The following is a 13,459-nucleotide window of genomic DNA, read 5'->3' as shown; positions in this document are numbered from 1 at the left end:
CCAGGGATTCTACCAGGAATTTATCTATAAATTTTGCCAGGAATCGCTCCAGGGATTTCTTCAAGATCTCTTCCAGAGATTTCACCAGGAATTGCTGCACGGATTTCTCCGGGAGTTCCTACAGAAATATCTACTGGAATTCCTACAGGAATTCCTCCAGATATTCTTCCAGACATTCCTACAGGAATTCCTCTAAGATTTCATAAAGGTTCCTCTGAAAAATCCTTTGAGCATTCCTCCAGGCATTCTTCCAAGAATTTCTACAGGGACTCCTCCAGGAATTCCTCTCAGAATTCCTCCAGGAATTTCTTCAGGAATTCCTCCAGGAATTGTTTAAGAAATTCTTCCAGGAATAGGAGGCAATCAGTGAAGTACTAGATTGAAAGTAGTGAGCTGGATTTTTGTATGGTGAGATAATCAATTCTCCATTTCTGCAATGAAATGGAGCAAACAGCGTGGGTTATATAATTTCTTGACTAATTTGATGCTATTTGAGCCAAAGTTTGGGTAACTGTGATGTTGTATTATTTATTTCTTGCAACTTCAACAGCACAGTTACCAAAACTTTTGCTCAAACAGCATAAAATTGGACATGAAATCATATAACCCACGCTGTTTGCTCCATTTCATTGCAAAAATGGAGAATTGATTATCTCACCATACTAAAATCCAGCTCACTACTTTCAATCTAGTACTTCACTGATTGCCTCCTATTGTTTAAAAAATTCCATCGGAAACTCAGGAAATCCTCCAGTTATTTCTTTGGAAATTCTTCCAGGAATTTTTTCTGGATTATTTCTGGATTTTTAACAAGAATTTCTCCTCCGGATATTCCTCCAGGAATTGCTTCAGAGATCTATTCCACCTGAAATTTCCTTAAGAATTCTTCCGAAAATTTATCCAGGAATTCCTCCAGGGAGTCCTTCAAGGATTTTTCATGACATTCTTCCAAGAATTGCTTCAGGGATATTCCCAGGGATTTTTCTACGAATTTCTCTAGGTATTCCCGTACGGATTCAGAAAATCTTCCAAGGATTCCTCCACGAATACCTCCAGAAATTCCTCAAAGGATTCCTTCACGAATTCCTTCAGAAAATCCTCCCAGAATTCCTTTAGAGATTCCTCCAGGAAAATTCTCCTGAGATTCCTTCAAGAATTCCTCTAGAGATTTCACCAGGAATTCAGGTTCTCAAGGGATTTTGTAAGGAATTTGTCCAGATGTTTCTCCATGCATTCCTCTAGGATTTTCTCCAGGAATTTCTTCAAGAGTTTCTCTAGAGATTAAAAAAAATTGTGCAGATATCCCTCCAGGAATTCCTCCAGAAATTCTTCAAATGATTACTCCCGAAATTCCTCTAGGGATTCCTCCAGGAACTCTTCCATGAATTTCATCAGGGATTCCTTCAAGAATTCCTCCAGTTATACCCTTAGAAATTGCTCAGTGATTCCGACAGGAATTCCCCCGGGAATTCCTCCAGGGATTCCTCTAATGATTCTTTCAGAGATTCTTCCAAGAATTGCTTAAGAGTTTCCTCCAGAGATCCCCTCAGAGATTTCCTCAGGGATTACTCCAGGAGATCCTCAGAAAACTCCTCTGGGAATTCCTCCAGAAATGCCTCCAAGGATTCCTCCCGAAATTCCTCTAGAGATTCCGGCAGGAAGTCTTCCAGGAATTCATCTTGGAATTTCTGCAGGAATTCATCCAGGAACTCCTCCAGGTAGCCTTTCAAAAATTTCTCCAGGGATTCCTCCAAGAATTCCTCCACGGATTCCTCCACGGTCTCCTCCTCAAATTTCTCTAGGGTTTTTTCCGCGTATTTGTCCAGAAGCTCCTCCAGAGATTCCTCCTGGATTTGCCAAGAAGTTCCCTCTTGTATTCCTCGAGAAATTTCTTCAAGAATTCATCATGAAATTCCCCAAGAGATTTCTTCTGCGACAACCCCAGGGATTCTTCCAAGAATTCATCCAGAGACTCCTCCGGGAATTCCTCCAGAGGTTCCTCCAAGCATTTCTGCAGAAGTTCCACGAGTAATTTCTTCAGGAATTCTACCAGTGATTCATCCAGGAACACCTCCTGAAATTCCTGCAGAAATTCCTCCTGAGATTTCTCCAAGAGTTTTCCCTGTTATTGCTCAAGGCATTCTTCCAGGATTGTCCCAGGAGTGCCTCTTGAGATTTCTTAAGAAAATCCTCTCAGGATGTCTTTAAAAATTTATTTAGGGGTTCCTTCAGAAATTTCAGAAATCCCTCCATAATCGTTTCCAGGTATGCACTCAAGAAATTCTTCACGATTACCTGAAGATTTCGAGGAACTCCTCCAACGATTTGTATTGGATTTCTATAAGATAATTTTAGAGGGATGCATATAGGAGCCAAAGACGATGCAAGATCTCCAAGAAGTCATCATAGGAGTCTTTCACAATTATTTCCAGAAAAAAAAATCTTGGGGTTAATCCATGATTTTTTTTTCAAAGAAATATTTTCCTTCAAAAATTCGTCCAGCGATTCTTTCAGGAATTTATCCTGATATTCTTTTTTATTCACCAAGTATGCCTTCGGGAAGTAATCCATTTTTTCAGGAACTCCTTCAGAGATTCCTCAAGGAGTTATTCCAGGGTAGAGCTCCTTAGAAAAGTCCTTCAGGGATTCTTCCAAAAATTTGTCAAGGATTTGTCAAAGATTCCCCCGGGAATGTCTTATTAAAATGTATCTGGACCGACCGAAAATTGAATCCGTCACTCTCAACATGTATTGATAAATTATGATAAAGTATTTCAAAACTTAGAATTGAAACTATTTTTCCCAGCTTCAGATCATTCTAAAAATATCAATCATACTTCAACATCGTATCCCAACCAACCTCACCTCTATCACTGCGTCATCCTTCCTTCCTGCTGTTCTTTATCACTCATTGTCCACGACGATAGCGCACTCTCTTCAATGGAGTTCATACAAACGGGACAGTTCATACATCAGCAAGCAACACACAAGTGCACAAAAAGTAGAACAGCATGCATGACGTTGCAAGCAGCTATGCAGGGTATTATACCTATCAAGTTAATTAATGATTGATTGGGGATTCGCTGGAGGAGCTCCTGATAAGCAGTAGCAGCCGTAGCCACTCGTTTATCGATGTTATTATTTTCCTCGTGCTCACCCATAAAAGCGACGACGACGACGAAGCTCTTCCATAATCTGGGTTCCAATCAATGAATCGACCTTCGTTCTTCTCCACTTTGTCACTTGAGATGCACCTGCACCGGGATTGTTCCCTGTCTTGACTATTCCTCACTTCAACCCCAGAAAACTCTATGCACGTGATGAAGCATTCTTCCTGCTGCTACCGCAGAACTGCGAATTTCCACTGGTTGCTTTTGATGCACACAGCACACGATTCGCACTGAGCTCCCCCCAAATCGATCGATGGTCACTTTTCTCCGGTGGCACACGTTGTTCTTCACCTTTCACCCGGGTTTTCACCGCAACCAAAAACCAAACTGCTCCCACTCAATAATCTATCGAAATATGGCAGATTCTACCCGTCGAAATACCTGGTTAGGAAAATCCGCGGCGAGACTTTTATTTTATTTTTCGCGAACACACCGAACCGACAGACGACGACCGCACACCACGCAGTAAATCGCGAATGCATCCAGCCAGCATGCACAGCTCGAGAGTACTTTTTTGATGGGGTGATACTTTTCTATTACTTTCTGAGAACCACTTTACGAATTACGCAAAATCTTTTCAAAACTCTTCTAAATTTTAATAAACAGTCTCGTATGTACGAAAAAAGTTATATTATAAGATATGATTTCAGTTATATAACAGGTGTATCAACGCTCCGCAAAAACACAGCGGAAATTTAGGGGAAAATAAGATTACCGGAACGATTCACACTTCCACGTGTAACGCCGTACAGGAAAAGTAGCCGAGAATTTCTGACAGATGGTCGATCGCAGACGACGGACTGCGAGCACGTGTTTGTGTTTGTGCGTTTTGCTTGCGTGCGATGTTTTCAAGCGTTCGTTTTTTTGGAAGGGGATTTGGAAGAAATTCCCGTATGTGATTTCACCGAACCGGTTCACAACTTTCGGAACCAAAATAAATAATGAGAGATCGATATGAGCGCTTGCACGCTGACGTCATCATTATCTCCTTCTCTTTCTTTCCTTCGGCGTCGGTCCATAAAGCCGTCCTTGCCCTCAAAAAAAATTTGAGGGCAATGTTTACAAATCGTATGGGAATTCGATGAGGTTATGTTTTTGATGCAAGCCTCTATAGATCGATATTTAACTGCATGCAATATGCTCACGTTTCACGGAATCAGTCTTGAAGCAAACGAAATCAATTCGATAACTGCATTAACTGACAGTCATATTTTTTTTTGAACTGTTAGTTGCTGCGAAATGCAGCCAAAGTGCATCCGGAAAACATCGCACTGCACCAAAAACGCATGGGAAAACATCGTGTCGTCGTTGCAAAACTGTTGCATTTGACTTTCGATCAAAAAGCGTTGCAGTTATAGCGTTTGCGCCTTCATTTTTTTTACACGAAATCACGAAAACATCACCAAATCCTGGATCAAAGCAAATAATTTGCTAAATTAAATTATTTCAGGCGTTCGATTTGAATAGGTCCTATAAGTTTGCTGTGATTCCCTAGGTGGTGCGAATCAGGGATGCCATATATACAGATTTATCCGTATTATACAGATTTTTGAGCATCCGTACAGATTTCGTTTTATATGAAATTCAGATATTTTAGCTAGAGGGGCTATTGTCGCGCTTATCTTTTATTAGAGTCCTGCGGCGGTCGTACGCTCGCAAGGCATACCGCCGCATGACAGTCGCAAGGCAAAACAAAAGAAAAAGTGTTCCCGCCAAAAACAAAAGCACGTGGGTTTCACGAAGTGACAGATGTTTTTGAATGTATTTGTGACGAACGGCAAAAGTAGCTCAGTGGTGTCGGGATTCTTAATTTCCAATAAAACCCAAATAGCTTTTCTAGTTTAATTTCATTTTATTTTTATTTTTTTCTATTTTAACTTTTCCATATTTAGGCACCACTCTCAACACGCACAACTTCTCACGATTACATCTTTATCCAAACTCATCTTTGTTCAACCTGCTTCCGTCAAGCCCAATCATTTTTGTCTCTTTTTCTTTCTCATTCTCTCTCGTCTCCGCATATTGCGTGCCGTTCATCATATAGCTAGCTGACTTCATTGAGGTCGACTCGTGCAGCTCTTCTTTCATGCTCACCGTGCGAGTTTGTCCATTTTCCGAATCGTTCCAAATGGCATCTAGTACACCAGCACAAATAATGTGGTTGGATTTGAATTTGTTTTCGATATTTTTGTAATGATTTATACAACAGATATGATAATCTAAATCCGCGCTAAATCAATATAACACATTCTTTTAAACACATATTATTCCTACAAGTGGAATGAGTGTTCTTGCTGTCAAACCCCATACCCCAGTGGAATTATATGTTGGAGACTAGTCCACCATGGCCACGCGGGCCATAGCGAGGCTAGCTCCGTCGATGACTGTTTCTAAATTACAATGAAAATAGAACGCTAGACATCTTCCATCAAACTAGACGGCTGCCGACTGATACCTAAATCAGCAACCGTCACACTCTTTATTCATTCCAGGTACAGTAGACGTTCGCTCGGTGCAAACGCTTTAACTGCAATGCTTTTTAGCTGCAAGTCCGCTAAGTGCAACAATTTTGCAGTTATCGCACCGCTTTCCGCCAAAATGAAATGTCACCAGCGATGCGATGTTTTTCGCATGCACTTTTGTTGCAATGCGATGTTTTTCGTATGCACATTGGTTGCATTCTGCAGCAACTGACAGTTATGTGACGTCTGTCAGTTGTTGCAGTTATCGAATTTCATTCGGTAAGTGAAACGTAAACATGTTGCACTTATCGAACGTCTACTGTATATACAATTTGACTCTCTTCTTTAATAACAACATACCTACGCCAACAAATCTACCTCGCTCCAACACTCCAAACCCGTACCTGAAGGTTCGACGCTACACGAGCGTTCAACGCTACCTAACTTCCAACATTATATACTTTTAAATCTGGTGACGCTGTTATGATTAGTGACTGTCGCGCTAATATTGTCGCGCTTATCTTTTATTAGAGTCCTGCGGTGGTCGTACGCTCGCAAGGCATACCGCCGCATGACAGTCGCAAGGCAAAACAAAAGAAAAAGTGTTCCCGCCAAAAACAAAAGCACGTGGGTTTCACGAAGTGACAGATGTTTTTGAATGTATTTGTGACGAACGGCAAAAGTAGCTCAGTGGAATGAGTGTTCTTGCTGTCAAACCCCATACCCCAGTGGAATTATATACTTTTAAATCTGGTGACGCTGTTATGATTAGTGACTGTCGCGCTAATATCAGAAGCCAGAGGCAGATAATCGCCATATTCTGATTTTTCTTGAGAGGCATAATATCAGAAGCCAGAGCCAGATAATCGCCATATTCTGATTTTTCTTGAGAGGCATAATATTTTATTTTTGTATGAGATACAGATTTTTCATAAAAATTTTATATGGGATACAGATTTTTGAAAATAGTGATACAGATTTTTCAAAAAATCATCTGGCATCCCTGGTGCGAATAGAAACGGTTTTATTTTTCAAGCTAGCTAACACACACTTACACACTCCCGGCACACAGCTTTAGAGACTGTATATATAGAGACACGCAAAGACAACTTCTTTTGAGTGTTGCTCTTCTTCTTCGCCCGACTTTGTTTTCAAAATTTTGCTGGCGTGCTCGATAGGTAGCCGATTTGACAGTTCGATAGGTAGATTTGGTTTCACTCTTTGCGGGACTGTGTTATAAACAGACTGTACACAGCTTGTAAACACGCACGAGCGTTCAATTTTCTTGCAACCACCTCTCTCAGCGCGGTTGTCAAACACGCCGTCGCGACGCTGTTCGGAAATGGTAAACATGATCAATCCACCATTATTCCGAATGTGTTCTCGTGTTCAAAGTTTATTATTTTTCATTCGCGATGGAAATTTTGATGGATAGTTGTTACAAAATTAGCTAATATGGGCTCAAAACAATGTTCATCCTTCTCCTCGCTTTCCAACGGCTTGGCAGCGGCAAATGAAGATATCGTGACAACCGTTTTGATTATATCCGCAGCACCTAGATAACAATACTTTTTAATCAATCACACAGGTTAAACAAGGTTTAACATAACCTCTATCTTCAATGTTTGGCTCCCGATGAGAGAGCATATTGAGTCAGTCCGCGACACTCAGGTGATTCCTATGTAGATTCGACCTATTCAAATCGAACGCCGGATTAAATTTAACCCTCTAATACCCATTTTTTTATTTTGATCTGAATATCATTTTTTGTCATCTAAAATCGATTTAAACATGATTTGAAAGATGAATCTTTTAAATTCTCGATTTTGTGAATTTCAGTTTTTGTTTTTTCTAATTTTTATTTTTGAACATTCCCACACTTTTATATTTTTCCTGGAAGCTTATTTGGGATACAAATTTTTTGAGATGAAAACATTTTCAGATTTTATGGCTATTGTTGAAATATATTTGTTTTATTTTTTTTTCATGGAAAATTTTATTTTCCGTGTAATTTTAAGGAAAATCATTTTAGAGTGTATTCGATTCCCTTAAACTATTCTAATATGATAGAATAGGTAATTTTGGGAAAATTGAAAATATGTTATTTGTAGCGATTCAGTACAAAATAATCAATGACTTCTGAAAGGTGACTAAAACATAAATTTTTTAATGATTTAAAAAAAATCTCGAAAAAAAATGTAAATACGCTTTAAAAGACACCCAGGACCGGATGTACGTAGGGGTCTGGGCCCCAGGCCCCCACATAGACCTTTTTTGGTTATTACACATCAACTTTATGTTTCATATTGCTCAAATATTGTTTGAAAACAAAAAAAAAACTTATGCCCATCGCCAAAAGGCCTTCGCATCTGCTCGGGCCCCGGGCCCCGGGCCCCCACAATCCTTAATCCGGCTCTTATTACCCTAAAAACCATTTTGAGATATACAGCACAGTCCTAAGTATCAGCCAAAAATATAAAAAAATAATATTGATTATCCACGAAACAAAACTTACAAATATGTATTTTGGAAGAATTTGTCGCTTGAATATGCTGGATCACATCCTAATTACTTGATTGACAAAGGCTGATTAGACGAACTTTGCGAATTTAATGCGCTAGAATGATAAACGTTTTTGTTTACATCTGCAAGTTTCCTCAGCACCGCAATCTCTTTTTGTAAACATGATGCGACACTCGCACGGATGATGAGCTTGGCAAAAAATAATTTCAAAGCAAATAAGGATATTTCCAGTGAGGTAATGATTGCTGCCCGTGCAGAGCGATCTTATTTAGTGAATGATTCTAAAAATTTTTGTCATCTCATCATTAAACCTGTGTAAGTTGTGGTAAAAGGACACAGGGGGTCCAAAATATATGGGGGTCCAAATTATATTGGTTACCCAATATATACTTTTTGTAGATAAGGCAAGTATACTTTTTGCAGATGGGACTGACTTGCGATTCACGGCAGTATAGTCCATTTTACGACCCGATTTTATGAATGAATTTTGACAGAAGGTAGCGTCCAATAACCCGTGAAAACCAATATGCCAATATCATCATCAACATTGTTGTCACTTCGTAAAATGGCTCATTAGAGGGTTAATTATTTAATTATTCAATTAATAGGAAGCAATCTGCTGCGTTTTTGCTAGAGTGCCGGTAGAGGCGCTTTTCTGATAAATGTGGTAAACGTGATAACAGTGTAAAGTAACGGCGAAGGTTACGCTATGCGATCATAGACGGCGCTCGTGTTCCACGTGTTTTTCACATATACAGCGGCGCCGCCTACACCTATCCACTCGGAAACATCATGCGCAGCACGGGTGGAAAATGCCAGTCAGAAAAAAAGAAGTAAACAGCTTGCAATTTGTATGGTGGCGTAATAAATTCTTTCTCACTGTAATGAATCCGGAAGAAACGCGTAGGTATAATGATTTTGTTTCTAATTTGCAACTTTTTGACCCAGGGAACAAATCGCTGCGATGCGGAACAAGTGCAAGCCAGCGATTTGTCCATACAAGAAAAATGATTTTACTTTTAATGTGGTGGCGCCATCTCTGAGAAAAACAAGCTTTGATTTCTTACTATTATTTAAACACATCGTCGTCAATTTATTCACACACAGTACCATAAAACACCAATAGATTGCAACTCACAGATTTCATTCATTCATTACATGGTTCAGATACGCTATCAACGTATGGCTTCCGAACTGTCAGGAAACCATCCCCGGTGGGCCACAGCTAACCATGCTGTGTTTAACTTCCTCCAGACCAATGCCCTTCGTTTGACAAAGCTCCTCCAAGAACAGTTGATATTCCTCGAAGTCCAACGATGACTTGCTGAAATTAGCCAACAGGTGTTACTCGTACAATATACAACGCTCACGACGTCAGCATAGCAAAGCCAGAGACGAACATAACCTACCCGAATTTAAAGAACGTTACCCCCGTCTCGGTGAGCGTGAAAAACCGCTTCTGTCCAATCAGCCGGGCTTGTTGCATCCAGGCGTCGCTCTGGGACAACAATATGCGTTTCCCGTCGCCCTGGAACGTGTTGGACGTGGGCCTGTACTTGGCGTACGATGTGAACATGGCCTCCAATGTGGGCAGTTTGAGAGCGGCTATTTTGGGCGACATATTGCACGTGTGAATTGAGATAACTTTTGCTTTTGCACAGCGAATTTAGAATTGAAGGTCAAAAGGCGAAATTCCTTCACTGATGAACTGCCCAGCTAGCCGAAAGGGTGACGACGGTGCTGTTGAACTGTGAATTGATAACAGTTGGGTTCCGTTGTCATGGCCTCGCTTGTCGAATTAGCGAGGGAAAACAAAAGGGGGAGTTTGAAAATTTCATGGGTGACTGCGCATTTGGTCTGAGGGGGAGTGATATGGTTACAGTAGATGCACAAGAAGTGCAACATGTTTTCTAATTTATGCATCATGCAATAAGATCATTGTCGCCACGTCGATGGTTTGGTCAAAGTCTCATTTATCTATTGTAAGCACAATATATTCGACGCTCACTCTTTACTTGTTTATAGTAATGGCAAGAGAAGTGCCACACAAATATTCCTATTATAATGATTTATAATAATAAGGAACATAAAAATTGTAAAAATAACGTTTGATGAATCGCGTTGGTCACAAATTCATGTAGACCGGTGTAAATTCCAATGTGCAAAAATCAATCTGAATCGATTGGAAACGAGACAACGTTCCACCAAACGTTATCACCATTATGCTTTGATCGCGTAGCGTTATGGAAGGGAATGTTTTGGATAAACACATAATCCAGCGCGGAACAAACCGCGCGTAGTAAACGATTAGTCCAGAGCACATATTTATAAACAAATCATTTGCTTTCCACTTCCCTGATGCTACTACGGTTATGCTTGGCAATGAAACTCTAGCGCAATATCAATGTCAATGTCAATTATTAAGCGTATGATACGCAGATCGCATACATTCAGAACATTATAGGGAATGAATGATCAAGTTGTATTGAATGAAAACGTTTTCATATTCAGGATCAATCATGATCTTTACTACGCGTTTTCATATTCAGGTTCATTCATGATCCATATGAGAATTCCAGATGAGGAATTCCACGGTGTCATGTCAGTCGATCCTGAGCGACCATTTCAAAAATATCTGAAACTTTGCACAGTTTTTTAATTTCATATAAATCGCCATTTTTTGATATTAAACCTTCATATTCACTCACGACTAACTTTTCAAAAGGGTGTATGCGAAAATAGTTCTAAAATATTCTAAAAGCTGTACAGCAAAAACGGATTGTTCGATTGTTATAAATTTTTCAGCAAAGTTAGATAACTAAATGATGATTCCTTAGAAAATATACACTGTAAAAAATTTCTTTTTCTACTTTGAAAAAATATGATCTTTGTCACAAAAACTCAAATATCTCAAAACCCTATCTTTTTACCAACTTCAATTTTTTAGGGGAAATGGCCCATTATATCAGCTATCTACCATAAAATTTTGGTGATGGTAAACTGATAAACAAAAAAGTTATGACATTTCAAACATTTCACAATTTTTACATTTAGTAACAAAAAAAAAATTTTTTTCTGTGTAAATTATTTCGAGAATTATATTTTGATGCTGATTTTATTGTAAAGGCTACCGCCTGAATTAAACAAGTTGTTTTCATGATACTTTAGTTTGATTATTCGTAATTACTATAGTATCTATTTGAAACTTAGACGCGATCCAGTGTTGTGATCAAAAATATTGAGATTGTCATACTTTTTATTGTACGTGACTGGTGAAAAAATCCCTTGATAGTGTTGAAAAGCTGTTGATTATAAGAAAAATGGAATTGAATTTATTTTTGAGACAAAAGCTGTATAATAAAAGTTTTATATACGCGTATACGTCTAGTTTATCCGCAAAAAAAATCCCTCTTACACACTTATTTCTAAATTGCCTGTTCGGTACTTTTTCGACGAGATTATAACAGCAGTACGATCTCGGTAGTTTCGGTAATCGATTTTACTGAGGCTCAGTAAAACAACTGTCAAAATCGTATGGAAAAGGTAAACAATGCATTTTTGCTGAACGAGTTCGGTGCTCAGCAGTTTTAATCTCGTCAAAAAATTACCGAACTCGGTAATCAAAATTAAGTGTGTAGAGAACAGACTTTATGATCGGAAGAATGCGAGTAACTTCAACAACAACAAATGCATAAGAGGTACATACCACAGACAAACAGACGAAACGCCTAGAACAATTTTAGTGAAAATTCATCGCCCAGTTCACACTATCACCAGCTGGTGGAAATGTTTCACGAAACACTGCGTTGTGCAATATCGTCATCAGAAGGCGCTAGTGTGAAACGTCAAACGCAAAGAAAAACGATGGGCGCTGTTTTGGTTATGAAAGCCACAACCAAGATTCAAAATGATCGTTGAAGGCGTGGTCAATGAAAATTTCGCCAGTGTTACGTTTGTTTGTCTGTATACATACCTGACAATGCTCCCGAAAAAAACAAAAAAATACTACCGCTATGATTATTAAAAATTGTATAGTAATTTTTTTCTTCAGCCACCAACACCAAACAAGTAAGTTAAAATTAATAAGTGATTTTGTTTATTATAATCTAACGAACAAGATGAACAGTCGCTTTCTCAAAGGTCTTCAACTCAACGCTCTCTTGTAGACCGTTTGATGAAAAAAAATGTTCAAAAGAGTTACGAAATCTCACCGAAAGCACCATAGATAAACTGAAAGAGACTGGTTATGCCCAAATGTCCACATTGTGTACAAAATTACGCAATTGCACGTCCTGCCGTCTAGAATTTGACAAACGAGCCATCTGTATATCATCGGTAAAGCAGGGCGCAGGAAGTTCGAAAACGACAACAACTGAGAAATTGCCATCAGCGACATCTGTTTAAACAATTTAATTACGCCCCTTTTCAAAAATGCCCTGTAATATTCTTCAACATCTATACCCATTTCAATATTTTTAACGTTGCAAAACACGCTTTCAACATTCATCTTGAAGAAGAGGGAAAACACTTGTCCTCAAATGTAACAGCAAATTAATGAATAAACGACTAATGCGCGGAGGGCGTGATAAAATCGGAACATTACTGTACATAGTATATTATATGTATATATAATATATAATAAAAACAACTTGTTTTACTCACGCAAGGCCATTAACAATAAAATCAGCATCAAACTTCAATTTCCGGCCGAAATAATTTACACTAAAAAAAATTATTACTAAATGTGAAAATTGTGAAATGTTTGAATTGCCATAACTTTTTTGTTTATTTTCATGGTAGATTGCTAATACAATGGACCGTTTTCTCTAAAAAATTACGTTGGTAAAAAGATAGGGTTTTGAGATATTTGAGTTTTTGTGACAAAAATGATATTTTTTAATGTTAAAAAGATTTTTTTCACAGTGTATATTTTCTTAGGAATCGCCATTTAGTTATCTAACTTTGCTGAACAATAAAATCAGCATCAAATCGCGATTCCCGGCCGAAATAATTTACACAGAAAAATTTTTTTTACTAAATGTAAAAATTGTGAAATTTTTGAAATGTTATAACTTTTTTGTTTATTAGTTTACCATCACCAAATTTTTATGGTAGATTGCTAATACAATGGACCGTTTTCCCTAAAAAATTCAAGTTGGTAAAAAGATAGGGTTTTGAGATATTTGAGTTTTTGTGACAAAAATGATGTTTTTCAATGATAAAATAGATTTTTTTTCACAGTGTATATTTTCTTAGAAATCACCATTTAGCTATCTAACTTTGCTGAAAAATTCATAACAATCG

General features: G+C 38.4%; 2 protein-coding genes across 5 annotated transcripts in view; both read right to left on the bottom strand.

Moving 5' to 3' along the window:
• The window catches only part of LOC109403647 (zinc transporter foi), a 102,630-nt gene extending 98,942 nt beyond the window's left edge, over positions 1 to 3,688 (bottom strand). Inside the window, exon 1 of one of the 4 annotated variants that reach the window (XM_029880323.2) lies at positions 3,552 to 3,688. The gene's annotated coding sequence lies outside the window, so the exon portion shown is untranslated. Of the gene's footprint in view, positions 1 to 2,865; positions 3,024 to 3,049; positions 3,431 to 3,551 lie in introns of those variants that run through there. The other 3 variants (XM_029880326.2, XM_029880325.2, XM_029880328.2) reach the window with 3 other exon arrangements.
• A 5,541-nt stretch (positions 3,689 to 9,229) lies between these two features.
• Positions 9,230 to 9,985, bottom strand: LOC115270955 (tubulin polymerization-promoting protein homolog). The gene is made up of 2 exons (XM_029880320.2): positions 9,565 to 9,985; positions 9,230 to 9,479 (listed from the first exon to the last, which is right to left on the bottom strand). The coding sequence occupies exons 1-2, from the start codon at positions 9,774 to 9,776 to the stop codon at positions 9,353 to 9,355; spliced, it is 339 nt and encodes a 112-aa protein (XP_029736180.1). The 5' UTR covers positions 9,777 to 9,985; the 3' UTR covers positions 9,230 to 9,352.
• Positions 9,986 to 13,459: the final 3,474 nt, after the last annotated feature.

This window comes from Aedes albopictus, chromosome 2 (genome assembly GCF_035046485.1).
Source record: "Aedes albopictus strain Foshan chromosome 2, AalbF5, whole genome shotgun sequence".
Classification (NCBI taxonomy): Eukaryota; Metazoa; Arthropoda; class Insecta; order Diptera; family Culicidae; genus Aedes; species Aedes albopictus.
The sequence above is the reverse complement of the archived record's forward strand: the minus strand, read 5'-3'. Positions and strand labels throughout refer to the sequence as shown.